Genomic DNA, 25,878 nt, shown 5'->3' with positions numbered 1-25,878 from the left:
CTCAAAACAAAAGCTGTTACTTCTTCATATATCTGTATGTACTACTTTCAAAGTCTAGTCAAAGCTATGGTTTTTCCAGTAGTCACGTATGGATGAGAGTTGGACTATAAAAAAAGCCGAGTGCTGAAGCATTGATGCTTTTAAACTGTGGTGTTGGGAGAAAAAGGAAATCAGTCCTGAATATTCATTGGAAAGATTGATGCTGAAGCTGAAACTCCCAATACTTTGGCCACCTGATGCAGAGAAGTGACTCCTTGGAAAAGACCATGATGCTAGGAAAGACTGAAGACAGAGGGGACGATAGAGGATGAGATGTCTGGATGGCATTACCCACTCGATGGACATGAGTTTGAGCAAGCTCTGGGAATTGGTAATGGACAGGGAATCCTGGTGTGCTGCAGTTCACAAGGTGGCAGAGTTGGACATGACTGAGCAACTGAACTGACTTAAGTCACACAACTATATCAAGTATCACAATGTTTATTGATAGATACAAGTATATAAAATCAGGGCATGAACATGACTTGATAAATTAAGTAGACTTAATTTCAATACTATAATAAGAGGGACCAATTCAAATTCTCACCATTTGTTTCACACCCACAAAGACCACTTCAAGGGCATTTACGATCTCTCAAAACTGATCAGTTTTGTGCAAGTAAACCATGTTTCTTTTAAAAAGACTTGTGCACTTGCCCAGGCTCAAGGATATTAAAATCTAGCACATAAAGCCCATTACTAGAGGTAGAAATACAGGCAATATACTATTACGGCAACAACCATCAATTACAGTTAAGAATTTTTCTGTAACAACCAAATGGATAATCAAATATTGCAACAACTCAAGTATTACTGAGCAAAGTGCATTTCTACAGTATTCAGTGTTGCTATTCAGTTTTCTAACTTAAAACAGCCTATGATAACTGGCAGCAAAGAAGGTCCTTGCAATAGACTGCCTCTGCTTGAGAACTTATGATGTAATTATTGCATGCTGCTAATATACTATCTAAACATTAAAGATACTCCTAAAATATTTGATGGTAGACTATGATTAAGACATTACACTACAAAAAAAACCTTATGCAGAAGGAAATCCTAACTGACGTGCTTCTGCTTTTAAATATTGTGAAAACATTACAGCGGAATGAATTTTCGCAGTGGTTAGGTCAAATGCAGTTACACCATAGCAACAGTATGTTTTGCACAATTTAAGGCTTTGGCTGGTTCTTTTAGTCGGCTTCTTCCTCTGATTCTTCTTCTTCAGCAGTTTCTAGCCAGGTTAGCCACTGATTCACCTGTAATTTGTAATTTAACAAAATAAGCAGTACTTAGAAAATACAGAATAGCAGTATTCCCAATCAACCAACCAACTGCCCCAAGAACCAAAGTTTTAGACAGTACCACGCATCTTATAATTGCAAGCAGTGTTCAGAACCTAACAAACAAGCTGTTTGGGGCTTCCCTGATGGCTCAGGGTAAGAATCGCCTGTCAATGTAGAAGCAGATTTGATCCCTGGGTAGAGAAGATCTCCTCGGGGAGAAAATGGCAACCTGCTTCAATAATCCTGCCTGGAGAATTCCATGGCCAGAGGAGTCTGGTGGGCTATATAGTCCATGGGGTCACAAAGAGACACAACGGAGCGATAAACAATTAACACAAGCTGTTTATGGCCAGTTAACACGGGTGTCAATTCTTTGACACCACTCCCATCACACTTCAAAACTGTTTCAATATGGGACAGTGGCTCATCCCAAACTTAAATGTTAGCAATGCTGGGGAGGGAGGAGAGGGACAAAGATCCCAAGAGAGTAATTTCTAGGCCCATCCAGAACTTTAGGACCAGATTCCCCAAGGACAAGACTAAGGACAAACGCTGTGATGGTGATCCTCCTGAAACCAGCTTAAGAACCTCAGGAGTAAAGACTACTACCGACTAGCATTCCTCAAAGCCTGGCCCCTGGGAAAAGTAGTACGAGAATCTCCTGAGTTGAATACCACACGCAGACCTAAGTCAGAATGTCTATAATCACACCTGAAACTTCCTTTGAAAATTACTTTCCAGGTGATTGATGTATGCTGTGGAATCCCCTGACATTATAAAAATTTTCCTCAGGGCTAGAATTCACTTTGTAAGTTAGAAAACCATGGTATGTAATATTACCAGGGCTATTTTGCTTATATTTAACTTTAAAAGCTTCATTTAAATAATATCAATTAAGATGGAAAAAGCATAACAAATTTCTCTAAAATTTACCTGGAACAAAGCCTTGCCTTTCCCTGGAAACTCTTGGGTTATATCTTCTTTCCAAGCCAAGAAAGCTTCTTCTTCAATAATTTCCATGTCATAGAAGTGAACAAAAAAGCGGAGTAACATGCCTAGAAGACAAAATGTAACACCATTATTTAGTGTGTTTAACTACTGCCCGTCCATTTGTTGTTAATTATGATGCTAGTCCTCTCTCACCTTTTGGGAAGTTGCTGTTGTAGCAGTGCACCTGAAGAGCATAGAGGGCACTAACTTGTAGATCAACATGATCATGAAGGAATTTCTGCATTACTGGCTTGAAGGAAAGCAGCAGTTGTTTTTCCTGCTCTAACTGTTCTTTGGAAGGAGCAGAGGAAGAATCTGTTTCATCACTGGGTGGGTTTACTTCACTAGAAATGTACTGTAAGAAGCTGCACAGAAAAAGATCTTGTTACAACCTCCAAATGAAAAATTTCCAATTCAAGAAACAAATAATTCTCAATCCCTTGCCTTGTAGACTTTCTTTCTAGTAAACTAAACATAGGCTAATTCTGTTTTTGATGTAGAAAAGCACAACTCTGTTATCTTACCTAGTCATTAAGATGTTCACAAATCCTTTATCTACATGAAGTTTGGGAGAGATGTTATCTTTAATCCATTTATATATGGTCTGAGGGGATGGATCCAACTTTATTTGCTTTAACAGTTCCTTCTCCAGTTTGAGAAGTGGGAATAAGAAACTCAGTCCCTTTCCTTCCAAGATCTCCAGCATGCGGTCCTTATTTTGATCAATTTCTGAAGAGATAAAGCCATTCCCATCATCAGGTAGTTCATTTTACTCAGCTGGTTTCTTAAAACTGCTTTGCAAACAATTTCCCAAACACACAAGATTTATGTAAAATAATGAAACAACTGAGCAAAGGAAACTTTGTATTTGGACCAAATGAAAATAGTTACATCATAATAGACTTTTATAAAGGTGAAGTCTATCTGTGGTAATGCTTATTATCATCCAGACAGGATAATCACACTGACCTATATAATAAATTCACTCAAAGTACTAAGGACTTTTAGATCTAGTATTAAAAACAAAAATCCCCAGCATTCTCTTACCTGGGAGCATTTTCTGCATATTGACCTTGCTCTGTTGGAAAAGCTCTGTTAACCATTCTCGATCTTGTAATTTAGCTAATTGCTGAAGACAAAGTAAGAAGAGAGGAAAATGGGTGCCACTTTCCAGTGGTTGAGCTAGTTCCGAAATGCTCACCAGCTCTGAAATGACAGCACGAGCTGCAAACTGTGCTAAATACGATTTCACCAAGGGGATGTCAACCTCCAGTTTGGGGCACTGGTCCAATACATTCAGAAAAGCCTGAAAGGAATATAGTACACAGTCAGTTCATAGTCAATTCAAATTTGAAGAGTTCTTACAGAATCAGAAAGTGTTCTACCTGCATGAAGTTGTCACTTGTGGCTATCCCTTCCTGTTTGAGTAAACTGATCAAAGAACTTGCTTTTTCTTTATCTTCATCACTTCTATCCAGTGACAGGATGATTACTTTGCTTAACATCTCAGGAAGGAAGTGTTTAGGAGCTCTCATCTCTCTTACACCATTGACAGCTTCATTTGCATTCCCACTATTCAGGTATTCAGTTACAACAGTTTCCTGAAAAGAATGAAATCCCAGTATCTTTAGTTTTCCTGCCTCAAATACACCCCCATGAGCTAAATGATGAGATTGTCTGAAACTCACGGTTAGTTTAAGCAGTTCTTCCTTTGACGGTGGTGGCTTCTTACTGGTCTTGGCAGGCTTTTCCTGGATAAGTGGTGGATTAGTTTTGAGACCAAGCTGAGGTGTCTACAAGAACAGCAAAATAATTAAGTATAAATGTTTAATAACTTTTTAATCATTAAAAGAAAAAGTGCTTATGAAGTTGAGAGCAAACATTAAAAAGCATTCTTCAGACATCTTCAAAAGGTACTGGAACGATTGAAAATGTCATACTACATACATCCCATACCTGTCCCAGAGGTGGCGTTTGAGTGCGTGGTGGCTGTGCACTAGGAGGAATCATAGTTATTTGGGGCTGAAGCTTTGGCACTTGATTTTTATTCATTAGGAAAGACTGAGCAGGCCTCAAGCTAATCTAGAATTGAAAACAAAGCAAAACAGATATCCAAATTAATAAGCAGTGAACTAACATTAATTGCAACCCTCTAAAGTTAACTCAGCATATACAAACATGATGGAACCTATGGCAGAAATCTAAGTCAAATAACTAAAAATGTTACTGTTATATTTAATTTATAGCAAGAGAACTAAAGATCTGATCCAGACAAAAATACAACATGGCTATAAATCTTTTATTTATACCACAACTCTCCAAGGATTAGCATCACTAAAACATGAAAATAAAAACCAGAAAATTTAATTAGAGCTTAAAAAACGTTTTACTTTATCCGGAGTCATTCTATTTGCAGGGAAGTCACAATCAAAATCTTGACAACCATTTTCCTTACTCTAACTGAAGACTTGCCCTCATATCTCATAATCTTCGCTCATAGGACGCTGGACATTCAAAGAAAGAAAAAGTAGTACAGAAAAGAGAGAAAGAAGGTAAAGATAAAAGAATTCCAGCATTAAGTCCTCTTAATGCGTCTTTTTTTTATAATCATCGGGCAAGAGATTTCTGAATTGACATACTATGGTATATAAATAACATAGGCAAATGTACCTCATCTGCATTAAGCTGTCCTTTCTTAGAAAACCGAGGTGGCATATCCTTCGACTGTCCTTGCAGCTGGGATAAGAGTCCCTGACTCTGGTTATGGTAGAGCTGGCTTAGCCCCTATTTCAGAAAGAAAGAAATAAAAGTCTAGATAAAAAGGGGTCCACACATTATGGTAATCAAGTACCAAAGTGATGAGGCCAAGCCACAAGAAAGCTGAATTTGCCCAGAGAAAGTAAAAGATGAAACAGAAGAATAAAATTCTAACCTAACTGTCAAATAAAGTGATGTGATTTTACTAATACTTTACTAATCTTAATAATCATTTCACCCAGTTTGAAATAACTGTCACAGATATAAATCTAGTTTAGAAAAATGTTTTTAGGTTTTCTAAACCTAAAACATTTACACTTAAAAAAAATCATATGTATTCCAAAACGTAATTACTTGTTGCCTAAATATTCTTAAATGTATTCTTACCTGGCTTTTCATAAACTTGCCTCCCATCTCCCCAAACTGCGACTGTGTGGGAGGCATGATGTGTCCCCCATGGCCATTGAAGAGTTGATTTGAACGATGGCGCCCCATGGTGGGTGAAAATCTATCCTGGATAACTCCTGGACCAGTACCAATTCCGCTTCCTTAAAATATAGACACGGAGAACTCTTTAATGTTAAAACTGTTAAACTCATTATTTAATGCAACCAAACCATCTGTTGTTCAAAATCACCTGGCATTTGTCCAAACATATCAGCAAGTCCTCCAAGTGGGTCCCTATCCATTTTCATCCTGGGTGGCATGAACGGTCCCTCCAGAAAGAAGTCACTTCTCATCCCTTGAGCCATAGGAGCAGGAATAAACACTCCTAGATCCTTCAGAAATAAAGTGAATAAACACTTACTTCTAGACACTATTTTATATAAAGTGAAAATTCTTACAGCAGGAAAATCAGAAATACTTCTCTGGATAAGAATGCCACTGATGTATTCTCTATGAACAACTTGTTCTCAAGAGAATACAGACAGCAAAAACATTATGCTCTATTGGTAAGACAAGACAGTCTCAAATAAAGATGTTTTAATAGGGTTTTTGGGCCATTATAAACGCAACCCCCACTTAATGATTATAAAGCAAAGCAAAACTTACTTTTACTGCATCTTGACGGATTTGATTGATCGTCTTTGGTCCATTGTCAAGAAAAGCTTTGCGAGGAACCCAATGGTGTTCTCGCAACTCTACGGTATCCTTTAATATACAAAGTTTTTAATAAATACTATTTCAGTACTCCTAAACAAAAGTCAGCTTACCAACACACCTAAAGAAAACAGTTTTACCTGCAGCAGGAAACGAATCCTCGCCGGCAATTCCTTACTTAACATCAAGGAGCACATTCGGGCAAAGTACTGATCCATTAAGGACTAAAAGAGAAAAATAAAAACGTGTACTGCTTAAAACTTCTAGATATCATCAAAGTTAATGACTAAAGGCAATCCTCTGTATCACCAAATAAACTGTTTGATCTCAACACAATTATGACAGGCTATTTACACTATTTCTGTCAGCAACACACATACCTTGGCTCGTTCATGGTCTAATCTAGGCCCCACTGTCCTCATTATCTGACAGAGGCACTCCAAATCCTCTCCCATATCTTTGAGTTGGACTCTCTTCTTTTTTTCCAAAAGCTACCAAAAGAAAGAAACGCCATGTTGTTTACAAATTTTTCTTGGTTTAGATGTAGCACTTTTCCATAAGCTTCCACTAACGCATACAGTTCCTAGTGTCTAGCATACTATTCTTATTTGGTTTCTGTTCAAGAAATTTCTCCAAATTGACCAATTTAAACCTAAGTAGGGAATCAGTTCTATCCCTATCTTGCAAAATACACTGCATACTTCCATATTTACAATATTTAAATAGCAATTTTGCCAGCAATCTAAAATATTTAACTAGCACACCAAGTCTCAGATGGCGAAATTATAATTGACTCCTATCTCCCCAAAATGATGTACATGATGATTAATGAAAGCTTAAATTCACAATCATTACTTACTGTTTTGATGCACTTATGAAGGATAGATTCATGAATAAGATCAAGCTTTCCAAGTTCTCCAATGAATTTGATGTTCCCCAACATCTTGATCTTGGCAATAGCTCTCTGTTCCTCCTCCTCAGGGAGGAGGGGATTTTCACGCTTATCATAGACTAAAAAGAATAAAAGTAACATTCAGAATTAAGCTGAACATATGCAGTACTGTGCATTAGTTCTCTGTCATGTCCTCTCTTTGCGATTGCAGACTGTAGCCCACCAGGCTCCTCTGTCCATGGGATTCTCTAGGCAAGACTACTAGAGTGGGTTGCCATTCCTTTCTCCAGGGGATCTTCCCAACCCAGGAATCAAACCCAGGTCTTCTGCATTGCAGACAGATTCTTTACCATCTGAGGTACACAGTACAACTAAGTATTAAATTCTCACCATCAACATTTCTGGTTCGGTTTTCAAATTCATCTTGTAATTTGGAAATTAGGAGGCGTCTGAATGTCTGTAAGAAACAAAAGACATTTGTCAGGGTTTGATAATAAAACCTTCCAAATCAACTTGAAATAAGCAAGCACACACGCCCACTTACTGTGCTTTGCTTCTGTCCTGGTTGACCCTCTGCTGCTGGGCCATCAAAGTTTGGTGCATCTTCTGCCAATCGCAGACATAGCTGAGCATACAGTGAGCTATACTTTGGCTCTTCTAGGGCTTTGTCCACAATCTACAGAAAATAGGCCATTAAAAAAAATTAAATATGACAACTTTTGAAAAAACCTTTATAACTTAATACTTCCTTGCAGTCTTAAGGATCTTGAATCGCATAACAAACTTCTGACAAATTCCCTATACAAATGCTTCACTGGTAACCTGGAAATAAGCACATCTCTTTTGTAAGGCTTCTTACGGGAACTTAAGATGAGGTATGTAAAGTGCCCAGCACATAGGCTGGAAAAATGTAAGCACTTAAATGTTAGCTATAGAGTACCAAAAAAGTCTAATTACATATATCTCATAGTAGTAAAACCCTCTCCCCTTTGAGGAGTTGAAATTACCTTGGAAAAACGGAATCACCATAAAACTAACTTATTTCCAAAATGTGGTATTTTTCATAAAAGGAAAAACAAAGCAACCGCCAGTCCCCAAGAGCCTGATAATCCAATTAACCCAAGCACACTATATACCATTTCAATTTGACCTCTTAAGTCTGATACCATCAAAAGTAATTAAAAAAAAAAAAGTGTTCAAATATACATACACTTAACTCACACCTCAGTTTTAGAAGCAACAATGAAGTGTATAAAAACAAAAGCAAAGAACAAAAAACCACTCAAAACCCAACATGGGTTCAAAGTATTTTCCTCCTCCTTTCAGTTAAGCCAACATTTAACTTACCAGCAGTATGACCCCTTTAAGGATGAGTTTAGACTCTACACCCACATTGAGGAGCTCAAGGCATAGCTTGTCAAACTTCTCAGGAGTAAGCTTATTTAATATGCTATGAAAAAGGAATCAGACTAGGTATCAGCAACATACAAAATTACCAAGTTAAAAAACAGCCTTTAAATTATGCCTTTTCCCTTTCATCACTTTCCCCTTTAACATCAAGACATTTTTCTTACCCATCTAACCAAAGCGATGTGGAAATAAACCTATTTAAGATCACCTATCTAACTGGTGGGGGTTCCCAGCTATTGGACAAGAAAATCTCATTCTCAAAACCCAGATCAAGAGCCTCCCTCCTTAATATCAAGGCTAGATACAGGAGCTAAATAAACTGTTATATTTTGCCATCACTGGCTTACATACCAGGTACAGAATATGTCAGCACAATAGGCTTCAGCATTTTAATCTAATGACCGAAAGCAACTAACTGAGCCCCAAACAGTGATGTGCTAATTTTCGGCCTAAAACTGTCAACACTGGCATTTCACTTAAGAGTTATGAACACTGCCTTCAAGTAATATAGCATACACACAAGAGAAGCAGTTAATCCAGTCTCCCCTCCTTTTAAAAGACAAAACAGACCTAATAAACTTACCCTCTTACTTTCCTGAAGATTGCATCATGTCGTTCTTTTTCATTTGCGGAGTTGTTTGCTGCGGAGTTGTCATCTCGTCTAGTGCTTCGTGCAGGAATCCATTTCTGAGCGTTTTGCCCTGGGGTTTTCCCCAGGAACTCGCTAGTAAAAATTATTAAGAGAATTAAAATAAGACAACTTAAGCACAGCAACCAGTCACACATCAAGTATCATACAGATCAAAAATCCTTCTAAATAGAAAAAACAGTTTAGGTTTTCTCAACTCCCTTATAACTAAGCAACTCTTATTTAGTGCATCAGAATAACCTGAAAAATTTGTTAAAGAAGTCCCAGGCCCAGCCCAGTCTCTGCTGTAGTGGCTCAGGGGTAAGGCCTGATTAATTTGCATCTCTAGTAAGCTCACAGGTGATGCCAGTGATGCCTGTCCAGGATCCACATAGTGAAAATCAACATTTTCTAATGTCTCATGACCATGTTATATACTTCCAAATTTATTACTATAATTTCATATGAACGTTTGAAGAAATAACATCAGTGAAAATAATCCAGAGTAAGAGAATAGAAGGGCAGTTTGAGAGCCTCAACTCTTATTAGAGGATTTGGCTAAAGAATAATCAATAACTGATATTCTATATTTAGAATATGTAGCAGAAATCAAGCCCACTATGATTAGGATTGATGTCCTATAACTATATGTTGTAATGTTAGAAAGACCATTAACCTCAGTCTGTTATATAAGTCACTCTTTTCACTGTTTACTATACCTGTTGCCAGCAGTCTTGGGATAGTGCTGAGGTGCACCCCTACTTCCTCCTCCGCCCGAAGAAGCACTATTTAAAAGAAAAACTTTTTTAAAAATAAAAAGTACACCCCAAGTATGTTTCACTCAAAACAGATATAGGATCTCTTTAATTATTCTGCATTACAGTAAGTACATCACAGTTGAAGACTTAACTTAGGCCCAATGGAAAGCCAAGTAATTACATTTATTCTTCAGATAGCACACAGAAAACAGTGGAAATTGAAGGGCTTTAAAGAAATGTACATGCATTATAAATTAATCCTGCAGCACAATCAAGTCAGAACTATTTGGTGTGGTTATTCTTTTGGTCCTAATAATTGCCAAAACAAAATCTACACATACCTGAAACGAGAAGCACCCCCTTCTGCGATCGCACTCTCCACTTTGGCGGCTTGACAACGAAGAATCTTCAAAAGAATAATATTAATGGATGGGGTGGGGAGGGAAGAGGATGGGAGAAATGAAAAACCTAGAATGAGAAAGAGTACCAAAATTAGTCACCACTAACATACAAATCTGTAAACCCTCCTTCAGTTACAATGTATTTCAGTCTGACACTGCAGTTGATTGAACGTAAGGTCTCCTAAGACTAAAATAGAACGTACTCAAAACACAAATCAACAGTAAAATTTTGTTGGCCACTTGGAAATTCACTTGTGTTCAAGGACGCAGGAAGTGCCTACATAGAGATAGAATCAATCTCTGAAAAAGCCACTTTCCCTCCTTTACAGCTGAGTACGGAGATCAATTGTGGAAAAATCTGTTAGCAAACGGGCACACCATGTGAAAACATTGTAATAGACTTCACTGCCTCAACGACGAGCAACATTGAGTAAGACGGCTTTTCCCACTGTCCACCCCTTAACTGGGCGCAGAGGGCCTGAGGGGGAGACCTGAGTTGCACAGCGGCTGACATCAGGCAGGCGGAAGACCAGGGCCACAACATGGCAGCAGGAACCTCCGCCCCATTTCCCCCTTCCTGGGAACAAAAGAGCAGTGGATTCCTCCCACCCAGGCCCGAGTTAGGGACGTGCTTCCGACAGCCTTCTACCGAAGCCGCCGGCGGCAAACCTCGGGGAGGAGCGGAGGCCGCCCCCGCGGCTAGGCGCCCGGCTCTTTGTTCTCGGGCAGAAAGGCGGCCCCCTCCCACCCATAAATTCCCGAGGGACTGACAGCCGCCTGGCCGCTCCCTGCCCAATCGACAAAAGCTCAGAAACCCTCATTTCCCCCCCTTCTCCCGTCGCAGGCGGGGCTCGCCGGGCAGGCCCTCCGCTCTCCCACCAAGGGCAGCCCCACCGCTCCGCGCCGGCCCCGGCCTCACACACTTCCTCCCCGCCGGGAGGCCGGGCTCCGGGACTCCTCCGGCTCGGCTGGTCCCGCGCCAACGGCCGGGTCCCCCGCCCCCGCCGGCCCGCGTCCGTCCCCGCCGCGCGCGCCGCCCGGCCACGCTCTCTCCACGTCCGAGCACACCCGCGCCTTGGCCCGGCCCGGGCCCCGCGGAGGACGGCCACCGACAGCCACGAAGACGGCCGTAGACCGCCAGGGCTGCCGACTTCCTCCTACTCCGTCAGCGACGGGAAGGGAGAACAAAGACGAGGAATTTTCAGGTGCCAGAAGCCCGGAGGAAACGCTAAAAAAGAGTCGCCCCGCCCGGCTCCGCCTGTGGCCGCCATTTTGTGCTGCTCAGGAAGAAGCGGCCAGGGACGGCGGCCATTTTAGAGCGCTCCACTCGGCGGCAGCGCCGGCGGTAGCTCCACTCACCTTCACCGAGAACTCAGCAGCTGCTGCCGCAGCTGCCTCCTCAGGATCCGGTCGTCGGGGACGGGGAAGGGAGGGGGAAGGGGAACGGAAAACAAAAAAGGGGGAGGGAAGGGGGAGGAAGGAGTCGGAACCGGCTTGAAAACAGCTCAGAAGAGTCGCTGCTGCAGCCACAACCCGATACTCGCCGCCACCTCCATAGAGCTCCGACTCGCTGCTGGCGCTGAGGCGTGTCTGAAGCCGAACTTATCACTCTAGGGCAGCCGAACCCACCAGAGCCGCCCCGAATGGCTCCTTCGCCACCCAATCAGCGGCTTGGGTTCTGTCTACCGCCAATCGGCGCAGGGCGACGGGGAGGAGCCACAGGGCCAAGCTCGGTTGCGGTGCAGCCCCGCCGCAGTGCGCAAAGCCATATTCGCGAAGGCTCTGAGACCAAGTCAGTGGCGTAAGGGGAACTGGGGACAGTCGAGATGCGGCTCGCTTGCGTAAACTCGTAGAATCCTCTGAGTCTGCGTTGGTGTGGCTGCCTCGTCTTCCTCCTGTCTCTTTGTTCCCGGGGTCCGTATCCCGTGTTCGAGATATGCAGCCCTCAGCTCCTCCACCTCGTTTTCTTACCGGGAATGTGGGAAGGAAACTTGCTCTTCCACCCGGCCCGATGCCCGTCCTTGGCGTGTGCGAGCACTGATTTTCCTGGCGCCCCGGGGAAGCCGAGATTGCCCCTCGCAGGCTGAGCCTCCCTGGGACTGGCCTGCAGTGCTAAGGCCTGGCGCCCCTGGGGCGCAGCGCTGGGAATCTTTGGTCTTCAGGTGCTCGGCTTCGCCTTTGGGTCGGGAAGCCCTGAGTGCATGGTTCAGGAGACTGGACGGTGCACCTCAGTGCGCTAAGAAAGCTTTATTCAGCTCCCTATTTATTCCATCCCCTACTGAGTGAATGAGAAAAGGATGAAAGGAAGGGGTTTATCGTCTTCGTACCTCACTGTGGAGAAAGCTTTTCCCAAAGGAATGTCCGTCCAACAGTCACGGAAGAAGACCCAGAATATACCAGAATTCTTTAGAAGTAGTGTTTGCGGAGCGCAGGCGTCTGGAGGATTTTAATTGCCAGCTCCTGATTTGTTTTTTAAAGCACGTTGAAGACTGTATTTTCCATTTTATATAAGGTCCACTCTAACAAATAGGATTAGGCTTTTCAAAGGCGTCAGGCTGAACTATTTATACTTCTCAGCTAATGTTTTAAGGGAGAGGAAGAGTAAAATGAAGTGTTCCATCGTATGCGACATTTTAGCTATACAAAAATGGAGTCATGTTTCCATTAACGTAACAGAAATGCCCCCATTTTCATTTTGAATTTTGTCCTTGATACAATGTGTAATTTAAAGAGAGAAACCATATATATATGTTGTTTTGTTTTGTTTTAACATGGATAACCTTTAAAGAAAGTCCAATAAAGTCCAGGATTTTCAAGGTTTCCAACGTATTTGACGTGTGAAAACAGCTTTTGGGGTTGAAAGTACCTAGTCCTTCATATGATTTTCAAGAGAGGTGCCTGTTTTTCGTAGGACCAATATGGAAGGGTTTGATGGGGCCCTGAACGTTTGTAACATCTTTAGATCTTTGCCATATATTATTAGGCTGATCATTCCCCTTCATATTTTTCTAAAGTTATTTTGCTATTAAGCCAATTTCACTTGAACTTTGACAACTGGATATTCCCACCCTTGGAGTTAGTTACATGTTAAAAGAAAAAAGTAAACTATATTTTCAGGAAAGACAAAAATTGTATTTCAAATAGAGCTTCCACTTTGTAATTTCAGGACCCTTTAGCTTCAAAATGACAGAATAATATTTCAAAATAATTTCTATAGGGCTTTACAGTTTGCAAAAATGTTTTCATATATTTGATTTTTTTTTTTACATAACTGGGTTACATTCTTCATGATATTAATCTGATAGAAGTGTTTAAAAACACTATACTAGGTTAGACTTCAAAGAGAATAATATACTGAACCCTAACGCCTATAGATGGTCTTTTAAAATACATATATTTATTTATTCACTTGTCTGCATTTGGTCTTGGTTACAGCATATGCAATCTTTTAACTGCAGCATATGGAATCCAGTTCCCTGACCAGGGATGGAACCCAGGCCCCCTGCCATGGGAGTGCAGAGTCTTAGCCACTGGACCACCAGGGAAGTCACTGGATAGTCTTTTAATTAAGGAACTTGAACTCAATAATTAAACATAAAAGAGGTTTTACTTAATCTTGTATTTAATCTTTGCTAATTGTGAACCCCTTTGCTATGGGCTTTGAAGGATGAGTGTATGTAGAAACTGGGCTAAGAGGAGTAAAGTAGAAATATGGATAAAATATAATCTTTCAATTACCTTTCAATAGGTGGGAGATATATTCATATTTTGAAATGTTTCCATCACATCCTGGATGTATGAAAATTCAAGTCATCTGGAATTTAGCTTTCAGTTTATAGGAAATTGAATTTTAAATACACCCACTTCAATCTGCTAGTTTTTTTTTTTTTTTTTGCTAGTTTTAACACTTATATTTTATGTCAGTTTTCTAAAGATTGAGAAGATCTTAGAGTCCTGAGTTGATAACTTACAGATAATTGCATTATTTTAATAATATCAAATGTTGTTTATTATTATAACATTCTAACTTCTAAAGTGTCTGCTATCCTCTCTGTGCTTAAGGATTCCCCAGTCATATATCTCTAGCTCAGATCTTTTACTAGAATTCTGTTTCTAATGCCTGTTTATCAGAAACACAAACTTGTAGCCATATTTGGTTTAGGCCACACAGTAATTTTAAACATTTGCATTAGTTGACATTGAAATTTTATGAGATTTTTCCATACAAATCTAGATTTCCATCTTTTCATGAAAAAAATCTTAAAATATGGCAATACTGGCCTGAAATTCCACCACAGTGGGACTTACTTGATTCACTCATAGGCCAGGTTGCGCAGTGATAAAGAATCTGCTTGCCAATGCAGGAGACACAAGAGACTCTGGTTTGATCCTTGTGTTGGGAAGATCCCTTGAAGTAGAAGACCCTCTGGAGTAGAAAATGGCAACCCACTCCAGTATTCTTGTCTGGGAAATTCCATGGACAGAGGAGCCTGGCAGTACAGTACAACTGAACATGCATTCATGGCCTCTTATAGCCAGTTTTCTTTTTTGTTATTTGTTCAAATTCAACAGACTTGGTATTAACTGATCATCTTCCTATTGTAAGGAAAAGGAATAGAACATTTAGTACAAATACCTTCTCTGCCACTTACTGTGTAACTTTGGGCAAATTTAACTGCTCTCTCTTCTTAGTTTCTGAATCTAAAGTGGGAATAGCAGTATTTACAGAATTCTAAAGATTAAATAATGTATGTAAAGCACATAGCATAGTCCCTGATGCAGTAATTACATAATGTCAATTACCAAATTATCAATAATATTGATTATCCAACTATTTCGTAACTACTTTAGTTTTGCTAAGGATTCCGCTATTCTATACTAGAAACTTGACTCTACATTTTCTCTTTCCCTTTGATCAGGTATGACATTGAATTACTAAGTCCTTGTGTTACTTCCTTCTAAATAATAATCTTCCTACATTCATCTTCTTTCCTACAGTGTCACTGCATGCATGCTAAGGTTTGCCTTAGCAATTGTTCCTCCTGAATGATTGAAAAATTCCAGTTGTTCTCCTAGAATCTTTTCCTTCTTAGCCGTGTACTTATATTGGTCTCCTTTAAAACACTCCCCACCGCAACACAATGTATTATTATCATTCTTAAAAGAATTTTAGTGCTTCACTATTCTCTACATCAGTTTGATCTCAACCTTGGCTGCACAGTACAGTCTCCTGGGGGAATGTTTTAAAACTCTTCAAGTCCAGGCTGCATCCAAGACTAGACATACCAAATCTCTCAGAGTTGGATCCAGACATCAACAGCTTTTAAAGCGCTTCAAGTGACTAGTGTACAGTCAAGGTTTGAGAAACACTGAGAGGTCATAGTATTATAGAAAATGAAAACATGTACAGCTGAAGAAAACCATTGTTGTTGTCCAGTCACTCACTTGTGTCCAACTCTTTGCGACCCCACGTCAGGCTTCCCTGTCCTTCACCATCTCCCAGGGTTTGCTAAAATTTATGTCCATTCAGTTGGTGATGATGTCAAACTATCTTGTACTCTGTCATTCCCTTCTCTTCTTGCCTTCAGTCTTTCCCAGCATCAGGGTCTTTTCCAATGAGTCAGCTCTTTGCATCAGGTAGCCAGGGTACTAGAGCCTCAGCTTCAGCATAAGTCCCTCCAATGAATATTCATGGTTGATTTCCTTTAAGATTGACTAGGTTTGATCTCATTGCTGTCCAAGGGACTCTCAAGAGTCTTCTCCAGCACCACAGTTCAAAAGCATCAATTCTTTGGCACTCAGCCTTCTTTATGGTCCAACTGTCACATCTATACATGATTACTGGAAAGACCATCAATTCAGTTCAGTCGCTCAGTCGTGTCCGACTCTTTGCAAACCCATGAATTGCAGCACGCCAGGCCTCCCTGTCCATCACCAACTCCTGGAGTTCACTCAAACTCACCTCCATCGAGTCGGTGATACCATCCAGCCATCTCATCCTCTGTCGTCCCCTTCTCCTCCTGCCCCCAATCCATCCCAGCATCAGAGTCTTTTTCAATGAGTCAACTCTTGGCATGAGGTGGCCAAAGTATTGGATTTCAGCTTTAGCACCACTCCCTCCAAAGAACACCCAGGACTGATCTCCTTTAAAATGGACTGGTTGGATATCCCTGCAGTCCAAGGGACTCTCAAGAGTCTTCTCCAACACCACAGTTCAAAAGCATCAATTCTTCAGCGCTTAGCTTTCCTCACAGTCCAACTCTCACATCCATACATGAGCACTGGAAAAACCATAGCCTTGACTAGTAATGTCTCTGCTTTTGATTATGCTGTCTAGGTTGGTCATAACTTTCCTTCAAGGAGTAAGTGTCTTTTAATTTCATGGCTGCAAACACCACCTGCAGTGATTTGGGAGCCCCCAAAAATAAAGTCTGACACTGTTTCCACTATTTCCCCATCTATTTCCCATGAAGTGATGGGACCAGATGCCATGATCTTAGCTTTCTGAATGTTGAGCTTAAAGCCAACTTTTTCACTCTCCTCTTTCACTTTCATCAAGAGGCTCTTTAGTTCCTCTTCACTTTCTGCCATAAGGGTGGTGTCATCTGTATATCTGAGGTTACTGATATTTCTCCTGGCAATCTTGATTCCAGCTTGTGCTTCCTCCAGCCCAGCGTTCCTCATGATGTACTCTGCATATAAGTTAAATAATCAGGGTGACAATATACAGCCTTGACATACTCCTTTTCCTATTTGGAACCAGTCTGTTGTTCCATGTCCACTTCTAACTGTTGTTTCCTGACCTGCATACAGGTTTCTCAAGAGGCAATCAGGTGCTCTGGTATTCCCCTCTCTTTCAGAATTTTCCACAGTTTATTGTGATCCACACAGTCAAAGGCTTTGGCATAGTCAATAAAGCAGAAATAGATGTTTTTCTGGAACTCTCTTGCTTTTTCGATGATCCAGTGGATGTTGGCAATTTGATCTCTGGTTCCTCTGCCTTTTCTAAAACCAGCTTGAACATCAGGAAGTTCACAGTTCACGTATTGCTGAAGCCTGGCTTGGAGAATTTTGAGCATTACTTTACTAGCATGTGAGATGAGTGCAATTGTGCGGTAGTTTGAGCATTCTTTGGCATTGCCTTTCTTTGGGATTGGAATGAAAACTGACCTTTTCCAGTCCTGTGGCCACTGCTGAGTTTTCCAAATTTGCTGACATATTGACTGCAGCACTTTCACAGCATCATCTTCCAGGATTTGAAATAGCTCAACTGGAATTCCATCACCTCCACTAGATTTGTTCGTAGTGATGCTTCCTAAGGCCCACTTAACTTCACATTCCAGGATGTCTGGCTCTAGGTGAGTGATCACACCATCGTGATTATCTTGGTCGTGAAGATCTTTTTCGTACAGTTCTTCTGTGTATTCTTGCCACCTTTTCTTAATATCTTCTGCTTCTGTTAGGTCCCTACCATTTCTGTCCTTTATGGAGCCCATCTTTGCATGAAATGTTCCCTTGGGATCTCTAATTTTCTTGAAGAGATCTCTAGTCTTTCCCATTCTATTGTTTTCCTCTATTTCTTTGCACTGATCGCTGAGGAAGGCTTTCTTATCTCTTCTTGCTATTCTTTGGAACTCTGCATTCAGATGCTTATATCTTTCCATTTCTCCTTTGCTTTTCACTTCTCTTCTTTTCACAGCTATCTGTAGGGCCTCCCCAGACAGCCATTTAGCTTTTTTGCATTTCTTTTCCATGGGGATGGTCTTGATCCCTGTCTCCTGTACAAGTCACAAACCTCTGTCCATAGTTCATCAGGCACTCTATCAGATCTAGTCCCTTAAATCTATTTCTCACTTCCAGTGTATAGTCATAAGGGATTTGATTTAGGTCATACCTGAATGGTCTAGTGGTTTTCCCTACTTTCTTCAATTTAAGTCTGAATTTGGCAATAAGGAGTTCATGATCTGAGTCACAGTCAGCTCCCGGTCTTGTTTTTGCTGACTGTATAGAGCTTCTCCATCTTTGGCAGCAAAGACAATAATCAATCTGATTTTGGTGTTGACCATCTGGTGATGTCCATGTGTAGAGTCTTCTCTTGTGTTGTTGGAAGAGGGTATTTGCTATGACCAGTGCGTTCTCTTGGCAAAACTCTATTAGTTTTTGCCCTGCTTCATTCTGTATTCCAAGGCCAAATTTTCCTGTTACTCCAGGTGTTTCTTGACTTCCTACTTTTGCATTCCAGTCCCCTATAATGAAAAGGACATCTTTTTTGGGTGTTAGTTCTAAAAGGTCTTGTAGGTCTTCATAGAACCATTCAACTTCAGCTTCTTCAGCGTTACTCGTTGGGGCATAGACTTGGATTACCGTGATACTGAATGGTTTGCCTTGGAAACGAATAGAGATCATTCTGTCATTTATGAGATTGCATCCAAGCACTGGATTTTGGATTATTTTGTTGACCATGATGGCTACTCCATTTCTTCTAAGGGATTCCTGCCCGCAGTAGTAGATATAATGGTCATCTAAGTTAAATTCACCCATTCCAGTCCATTTTAGTTGGCTGAATCCTAGAATGTCGACGTTCGCTCTTGCCATCTCGCATAGGAACCTGGAATGTTAGGTCCATGAATCAAGGCAAATTGGAAGCAGTCAAACAGGAGAGACCATAGCTTTGACTATATGGACCTATGTTGGCAAAGTAATGTCTCTGCTTTTTAATACACTGTCTAGGTTTGTCATAGCTTTTCTTCCAAGGAGCAGCGTCTTTTAATTTCATGGCTGCATGAAATTAAAGAAAACCCAGGAAAAGGCAACTGGAAGGATTCTGCCCAAGTAGGGAAATAGGCATTAAAACCTAGGGATCCCAGTTCATATGCCTTTGCCTTCTTTCAAACCCTTCATATGTGGGCCCTATCCTACCTCTTCTGATGGCCTTTTCACCCCTCCCAGACAATCAGTCATCTCTCATAGAGCCAGTTCAGCTAGTATTGCTGCCTTCAAAAATTCATTCCCACTAATGCTCCATTGGTTGTAATTTTGAGGCCATTCTTATTTATCCCCCTTACTATTTCATTTCTGAAATATAGATATAAATATTTAAGAACCCTGCTCAAAAACTGCAGTAGGTTTCCCCTAAGTTAGCATCAGGACCCCTTTGTTTGGCCTAAATTCCTTTTGTAATCTGGTTTCAGACTACTTCCCTGTTCCTGGACATATCCCTCCTCCATTTTTCATTATTCATAATCTAGTTCTATGGTGCTCAAATTTTGCTCCATGTTCTGTATTTTATGACCAAATTTGGGTGGTCTTTTTCTACTTGGCAGAAAAAAATAATGCTAATAAATTAATCTACTAACGGCTAGGCAAGCAGCTTGGGCTTAATATCTGTTTTTAAAGAGCTCACAATCTGGACAAAGAAAAGATACATACCCCAAATACATATAAGATCAGGATAGGATCAAATCAATGCTAAACTGAACAACCAGGACAAAATGCTGTGAGATTTTGTAAAGGGAATAATGGGGAATGAAGCTGGGGCCTTCTTTTCTTGAATGTTAGAATGATATTTTGGGACTGAGTACACGGGCAAAGAAAGTTCTTGTGATCATGTTAGTTTTGGTTTAAAACTGATCAATTTTAACTGACCAGGGTGCTGTTTTAGAGAAAATTAACATTGTGGCTTATGGAAATTGATTGAAAGGCAAACCTGGAGATAGACCAGTTAGAAGGCTATGTACTGTGTATTATGGGGCATATTTTCATCTCCCTTCCAAAACTGTAAGGTCCTTGAAATGGGGAACACTTCTCTTGTATTTCCTGTAAAGTTCTTTGCACACAGCAGGAGCTGAGAAAATATTTGTGCATATCATCTTTTTCACATTTATTTGTTCCTTTTCTTCTTGGCTTTCATGGCTTTACACTTTCCAGGATTTTCTCCTATCTCATTGACGCCTCACAAATTCAGCTGTCTTTGTTGGCTTTTCCTCCTCTGCTTGACCTCTAAATATTAAAGTAGAGGATTTATTCTGGGTATTCTCTTCCCTCTGATTGCATGCGTGTGTGCTAAGTCACTTCAGTTGTGTCTGACACTTTGCGATCTTATGGACTGTAGCCTGCCAGGCTCCTCTGTCCATGGGATTCTCCAGGCAAAAATACTGGAGTGGGATTGCTATGCTCTTCTCCAGAGGATCTTCCCAACCCAGGATCAAACTGGCGTCTCTTCCACCTCCTGCATTGGCAGACTAGCGCCGCCTGGGATGCCCCTTCCCTCTAAGTACTTTCCCTCTAAGTAATCTGTCCTATGACTGTAAATACCATTTACATGATGATGGCTTCCAAATTCATATCTCCATCTCTGATTTGCCCCTCCCCCCATGCAAGCTACAGATATATATCAGATTGGCTACTGAAATTTCCCCATGGATATACATAATAGGCATTTCGAATTTAACATGTTCAGAACAGGTTTTCCTCCATTGATCAACATCTGCCAGTTGCTAAGGCCCGAAACCTGCAAATCATTCTTGATTCCTCTGTCTCTCATCTCCCGTATCCAATTCATCAAAAGTTCTCTTGGTTCCATGTCCAAAATATATCTTAAGTTGGTCCACGTCTCTTGATCTACATGGCTTTCCCTTGAATCTAACCATTATTTCTAGTCTGAATTCCTGCAATAGCCTCCTAACAGGTCTCTCAGAATTCATCTCTTGCTCTCTGTTACATTCTCTACCCACAAGTATACCATCTTTTAAAAATGTCAATCAGGTAATACCACACACATGATCCCTTGATCATGGATGTACATTACATCCACAGTAAAATCCAAACTCCTCATTGTGGTCTGCAAAGCCTTACACAATCCAGCCCTTGACCATCACTCTGACCTCGTCTGACCTCTCTGCTTCAGTCACACTGGCTTTTTTCCCCTGTTCTTCAAACACATTCAGTTCATGCAAAGCTTTCTAGTCCTCAAACATACAAAAGATATATGGCTACTGGTTTTTCAAATACCACTGTCCCAAAATTTCTTATTCCAGTTTTTCACATGGCTGGTCTTTTTCAAAATTTAGGTCTCAGCTGTATAAGCTTTGTAAAAAAGACTTCCCTGATCACCCAATGTAATGTCTCCTCTTCTAGGCACTCTTAAAACATTACTCTGCTTATTTTTTTACACAGTTCTTATCACTATCTGAAATAATTGTTTGCATTCTTTCTTATATATTATCTGCTTACTGCATTAGGATGTGAGCTCCACGACAGCAGGTAACTTGTCTGTCATGTTCACTGTTACATCCCTTATATACAGTGCTTAGAATGGTTCCTGGCATATAATAGCCACCAGTAAATATTTACTGAATACAACAACATAGTTTCTCTCATTTGAGTCTCAGTACAAGTCATGTGGGGTTAAGAAGAAAAGTGTCATTTTCCCAATTTTACAGAGAGGGAAATTGAAAGGGGTAACTTTTCCAAAATAATTGTTAGTGTGTGGCAGAATCTCGTTCTTTTCCAAATAGATCAAGACCCCTCCTATAGCAACATGAGTAATTATAATAGGAATAGGGATATTCCACTTTAAAAATGACTTTTGCATGCAATGTTTAAGGTGCTTGCATTAGTTACTTGTGTATACCATAACAAATTGTCCCAAAGTAGGTGGCTTAGAACAACAGGAATTAATTTCTTCACAGTTCTGTAGGTCTGAAGACCAAAACCAAGGTGTCAGTAGGGCTGTACTAGCCCTTGGAGGCTCTATAGGACAGTCCATCTCTGGCCTCTTCCAGCTTCTGGTGGCTGTTGGCCTCCCTTGGTTTGTGGCCACATTCCTCTCTGCTCTGTCTTCACACTGCCTGCTCCTCTGTGTGCATGTCACACAGCTCCCTCTGATGCTCTCTTATGAGGATACAAAGGACTGCACTCAGATAATTCAGGACACACTCCTTCTCTTGAGATCCTAAACTTTGTATCTTTTGCCACATAAGGTAATATTCACAAGTTTCATGGGTTATACATGGGTATATCTTTTAGAAACCGCCATTCAGCCCACTTCAGTGCTCAAAGCATTTTAGTGCAGAGCTAAATTCTTGGAATTCTGTTTCACAGGTCATTCTCTACTTGGTTCATCAATTTATTCATTTCATAAATATTTAGCGAGCATATAATGCAAGCTGTATATGGTTCTAGAAATTGGGTTGTCATTATCGTTCAGTTGCTAAGGTGTGTCCGACTCTTTGCAATGCCATGAACTACAGCATACCAGGCTTCCCTGTCCTCCACTATCTCCCAGAGTTTGCTCAAGTTCATGTCCATTGAGTTGATGATTATATATAAACACACACTTGTAAGCACTTTATGCTTTGTGTAAGAAAGGGTGTCATTAATGATTGCATTGGGAGACAGGGCATAAATTACGGCTATACCAGGTAAAGGTGTGTGATTGTCTTATTTATGATGCATATTGTTAGACCAACAGAATGAAATAAACCAAGACCCTGTCTATTAATATTTTTCCCTTTGCCACTTCTTTTCTATGTCAAAAGTCTAAACTAGTGTTTAGTTTATAAAGTTCTTAGATAAGTGGCAGGTCAGGTGCTCATGCTGAACTTTGTCAAAATGGATACTTCGTATACTTTTGGATATTGGACTTGTAAGTTGGAAGTGGGAAGCCCATTTCAGGAGAAAATTTTCTGTATTAGATGGGCCAGAGACACACCTGATCTCTAAGTAGAGGAGGATGACTAATACTTTCAGTTCACTGTATTTCATAATTGTTTGTTTTTTGGGGGGGGGTGGTGGGAGGACATGCCAGTGGCTTGAGGGATTTTAGTTCCCTGACCAGGGATGGAACCTGGGCCCCATGCAGTGGAACTGTGGGGTCCTGACCACCACACCACCAGGGACTTCCCCATAATTTACTTTAGAAAAAATAAATTTAGAGAATGGGTAATGTTAACCTGCAAGAAAAACTACTTAAAAGTGATCAAGATTACTAGTAGTTGGGAATTCCCTGGACTCAGTACTTTCACTTCAGTGGCCCAGGTTCAAGATCATGAAAACTGTGTAGCATGGCCGAAAGAAATTCTTAATGGCAACTTAGATGACACAGTCTTCATGTGCGATTCCTAGTATTCCTTTCTTTCCAAAGTAAAAAAACATATATGAATGCAAGTTACTAAGAATGTTACTATAGAGATAATATTGCATCCACTCTAATTTTTTAAATAAGAAAATAATTTGCAAACTTTGGTATTTTATATACTTTTTATTAGTGACGATATTTATTTACAGTACATCTTACTACTAATGCCAAAAAGCATGCTAAAAGAATGCAGTTAAAGAATCACTGTTCTTGAAAATGCAAATTATCAACCTGAAATAGACACTTCAGGGCAACAAGCCAAGTATTTAATCATATTTTGGAGGGCAATAAGTACAGATGTCCAGCACATAGGTTATATATATGATGATATTTTGTAAAGTGCTAAAGTTTTTACTTTAGGTAAGGAGCAGCGGCTGTGCTTTGCTGGAGCAGCCGTGAAGAGATACCCCACATCCAAGGTAAGAGAAACCCAAGTAAGATGGTAGGCACTGAGAGAGGGCATCAGAGGGCAGACAGATGGAAACCACAATCACAGAGAACTAGCCAAACTGATCACACGGACCACAGCCTTGTCTATCTCAATGAAACTAAGCCATGCTGTGTGGGGCTACCCAAGATGGACGGGTCATGATGGAGAGATCTCACAGAATGTGGTCCACTGTAGAAGGGAATGGCAAACCACTTCAGCATTCTTGCCTTGAGAACCCCATGAACAGTATGAAAAGGCACAAAGAGGACACTGAGAGATGAACTCCCCAGGTTGGTAGGTGCCCAATATGCTATTGGTGATCAATGGAGAAATAACCCCAGAAAGAATGAAGGGATGGAGCCAAAGCAAAAACACCACCTAGTTGTGGATGGAACTGGTGATAGAAGCAAGGTCCGATGCTGTAAAGAGCAATATTGCATAGGAACCTGGAATATTAGGTCCATGAATCAAGGCAAGCTGGAAGTGGTCAAACAGGAAATGGCAAGAGTGAACGTCGACATTCTAGGAATCAGCGAACTAAGATGGACTGGAATGGGTGAATTTAACTCAGATGACCATTATATCTACTACTGCGGGCAGGAATCCCTTAGAAGAAATGGAGTAGCCATCATGGTCAACAAAAGAGTCCGAAATGCAGTGCTTGGATGCAATCTCATAAATGACAGAATGATCTCTATTTGTTTCCAAGGAAAACCATTCAATATCACGGTAATCCAAGTCTATGCCTCGACCAGTAATGCTGAAGAAGCTGAAGTTGAACAGTTCTGTGAAGACCTACAAGACCTTCTAGAACTAACACCCAAAAAAAGATGTCCTTTTCATTATAGGGGATTGGAATGCAAAAGTAGGAAATCAAGAAACACCTGGATGGAGTAACAGGCAAATTTGGCCTTGACGTACAGAATGAAGCAGGGCAAAGGCTAATAGAGTTCTGCCAAGAGAACGCACTGATCATAGCAAACATCCTCTTCCAACAACACAAGAGAAGACTCTACTCAAGGACATCACCAGATGGTTGATACTGAAATCAGATTGATTATATTCTTTGCAGCCAAAGATGGAGAAGCTCTATACAGTCAGCAAAAATAAGACTGGGAGCTGACTGTGGCTCAGATCATGAACTCCTATTGCCATATTCAGACTGAAATTGAAGAAAGTGGAGAAAACCACTAGACCATTCAGGTATGACCTAAATCAAATCCCTTATGACTATACAGTGGAAGTGAGAAATAGATTTAAGGGACTAGATCTCATAGACAGAGTGCCTGACGAACTATGGACAGAGGTTCGTGACATTGTACAAGAGACAGGAACCAAGAAAAAGAAATGCCAAAAAGCAAAATGGCTGTCTGAGGAGGCCTTACAAATAGCTGTGAAAGGAAGGGAAGCGAAAAGCAAAGGAGAAAAGGAAAGATAGACCCATTTGAATGGAGAGTTGCAAAGAGTAGCAAGGAGAGATAAGAAAGCCTTCCTCAGTGATCAATGCAAAGAAATAGAGGAAAACAATAGAATGGGAAAGACTAGAGATCTCTTCAAGAAAATTAGAGATCCCAAGGGAACATTTCATGCAAAGATGGGCTCAATAAAGGACAGAAATGGTAGGGACCTAACAGAAGCAGAAGATATTAAGAAGAGGTGGCAAGAATACACAGAACTGTACAAAAAAAGATCTTCACGACCAAGATAATCACGATGGTGTGATCACTCACCTAGTGCCAGACATCCTGGAATATGAAGTCAAGTGGGCCTTAGGATGCATCACTACGAACAAAGCTAGCGGAGGTGATGGAATTCCAGTGGAGCTATTTCAAATCCTGGACGATGATGCTGTGAAAGTGCTGTACTCAATACGCCAGCAAATTTGGAAGACTCAGCAGTGGCCACAGGACTGGAAAAGGTCAGTTTTCATTCCAATTCCAAAGAAGGCAATGCAAAAGAATGCTCAAACTACTGCACAATTGCACCCATCTCACATGCTAGTAAAGTAATGCTCAAAATTCTCCAATCCAGGCTTCAGCAACACGTGAACC

General features: G+C 40.7%; 1 protein-coding gene and 1 non-coding gene across 2 annotated transcripts; both read right to left on the bottom strand.

Moving 5' to 3' along the window:
• Window positions 1-464: 464 nt before the first annotated feature.
• On the bottom strand, window positions 465-12,028 carry EIF4G2 (eukaryotic translation initiation factor 4 gamma 2). The gene is made up of 24 exons (XM_052652106.1): window positions 11,946-12,028; window positions 11,750-11,838; window positions 11,619-11,630; window positions 10,200-10,326; window positions 9,820-9,885; window positions 9,056-9,196; window positions 8,410-8,512; window positions 7,607-7,738; window positions 7,453-7,519; window positions 7,030-7,181; window positions 6,551-6,661; window positions 6,311-6,394; window positions 6,123-6,221; window positions 5,707-5,848; window positions 5,457-5,617; window positions 4,983-5,096; window positions 4,269-4,394; window positions 4,001-4,105; window positions 3,698-3,913; window positions 3,360-3,618; window positions 2,837-3,041; window positions 2,466-2,677; window positions 2,256-2,377; window positions 465-1,295 (listed from the first exon to the last, which is right to left on the bottom strand). The coding sequence occupies exons 1-24, from the start codon at window positions 12,026-12,028 to the stop codon at window positions 1,230-1,232; spliced, it is 2,994 nt and encodes a 997-aa protein (XP_052508066.1). The 3' UTR covers window positions 465-1,229.
• On the bottom strand, window positions 4,781-4,930 carry LOC128061088 (small nucleolar RNA SNORD97). The gene has a single exon (XR_008200702.1). It is a non-coding gene; the product is annotated as a small nucleolar RNA SNORD97 (small nucleolar RNA).
• Window positions 12,029-25,878: the final 13,850 nt, after the last annotated feature.

This window comes from Budorcas taxicolor, chromosome 15 (assembly GCF_023091745.1).
Source record: "Budorcas taxicolor isolate Tak-1 chromosome 15, Takin1.1, whole genome shotgun sequence".
NCBI classification, from domain to species: domain Eukaryota; kingdom Metazoa; phylum Chordata; class Mammalia; order Artiodactyla; family Bovidae; genus Budorcas; species Budorcas taxicolor.
The sequence above is the reverse complement of the archived record's forward strand: the minus strand, read 5'-3'. Positions and strand labels throughout refer to the sequence as shown.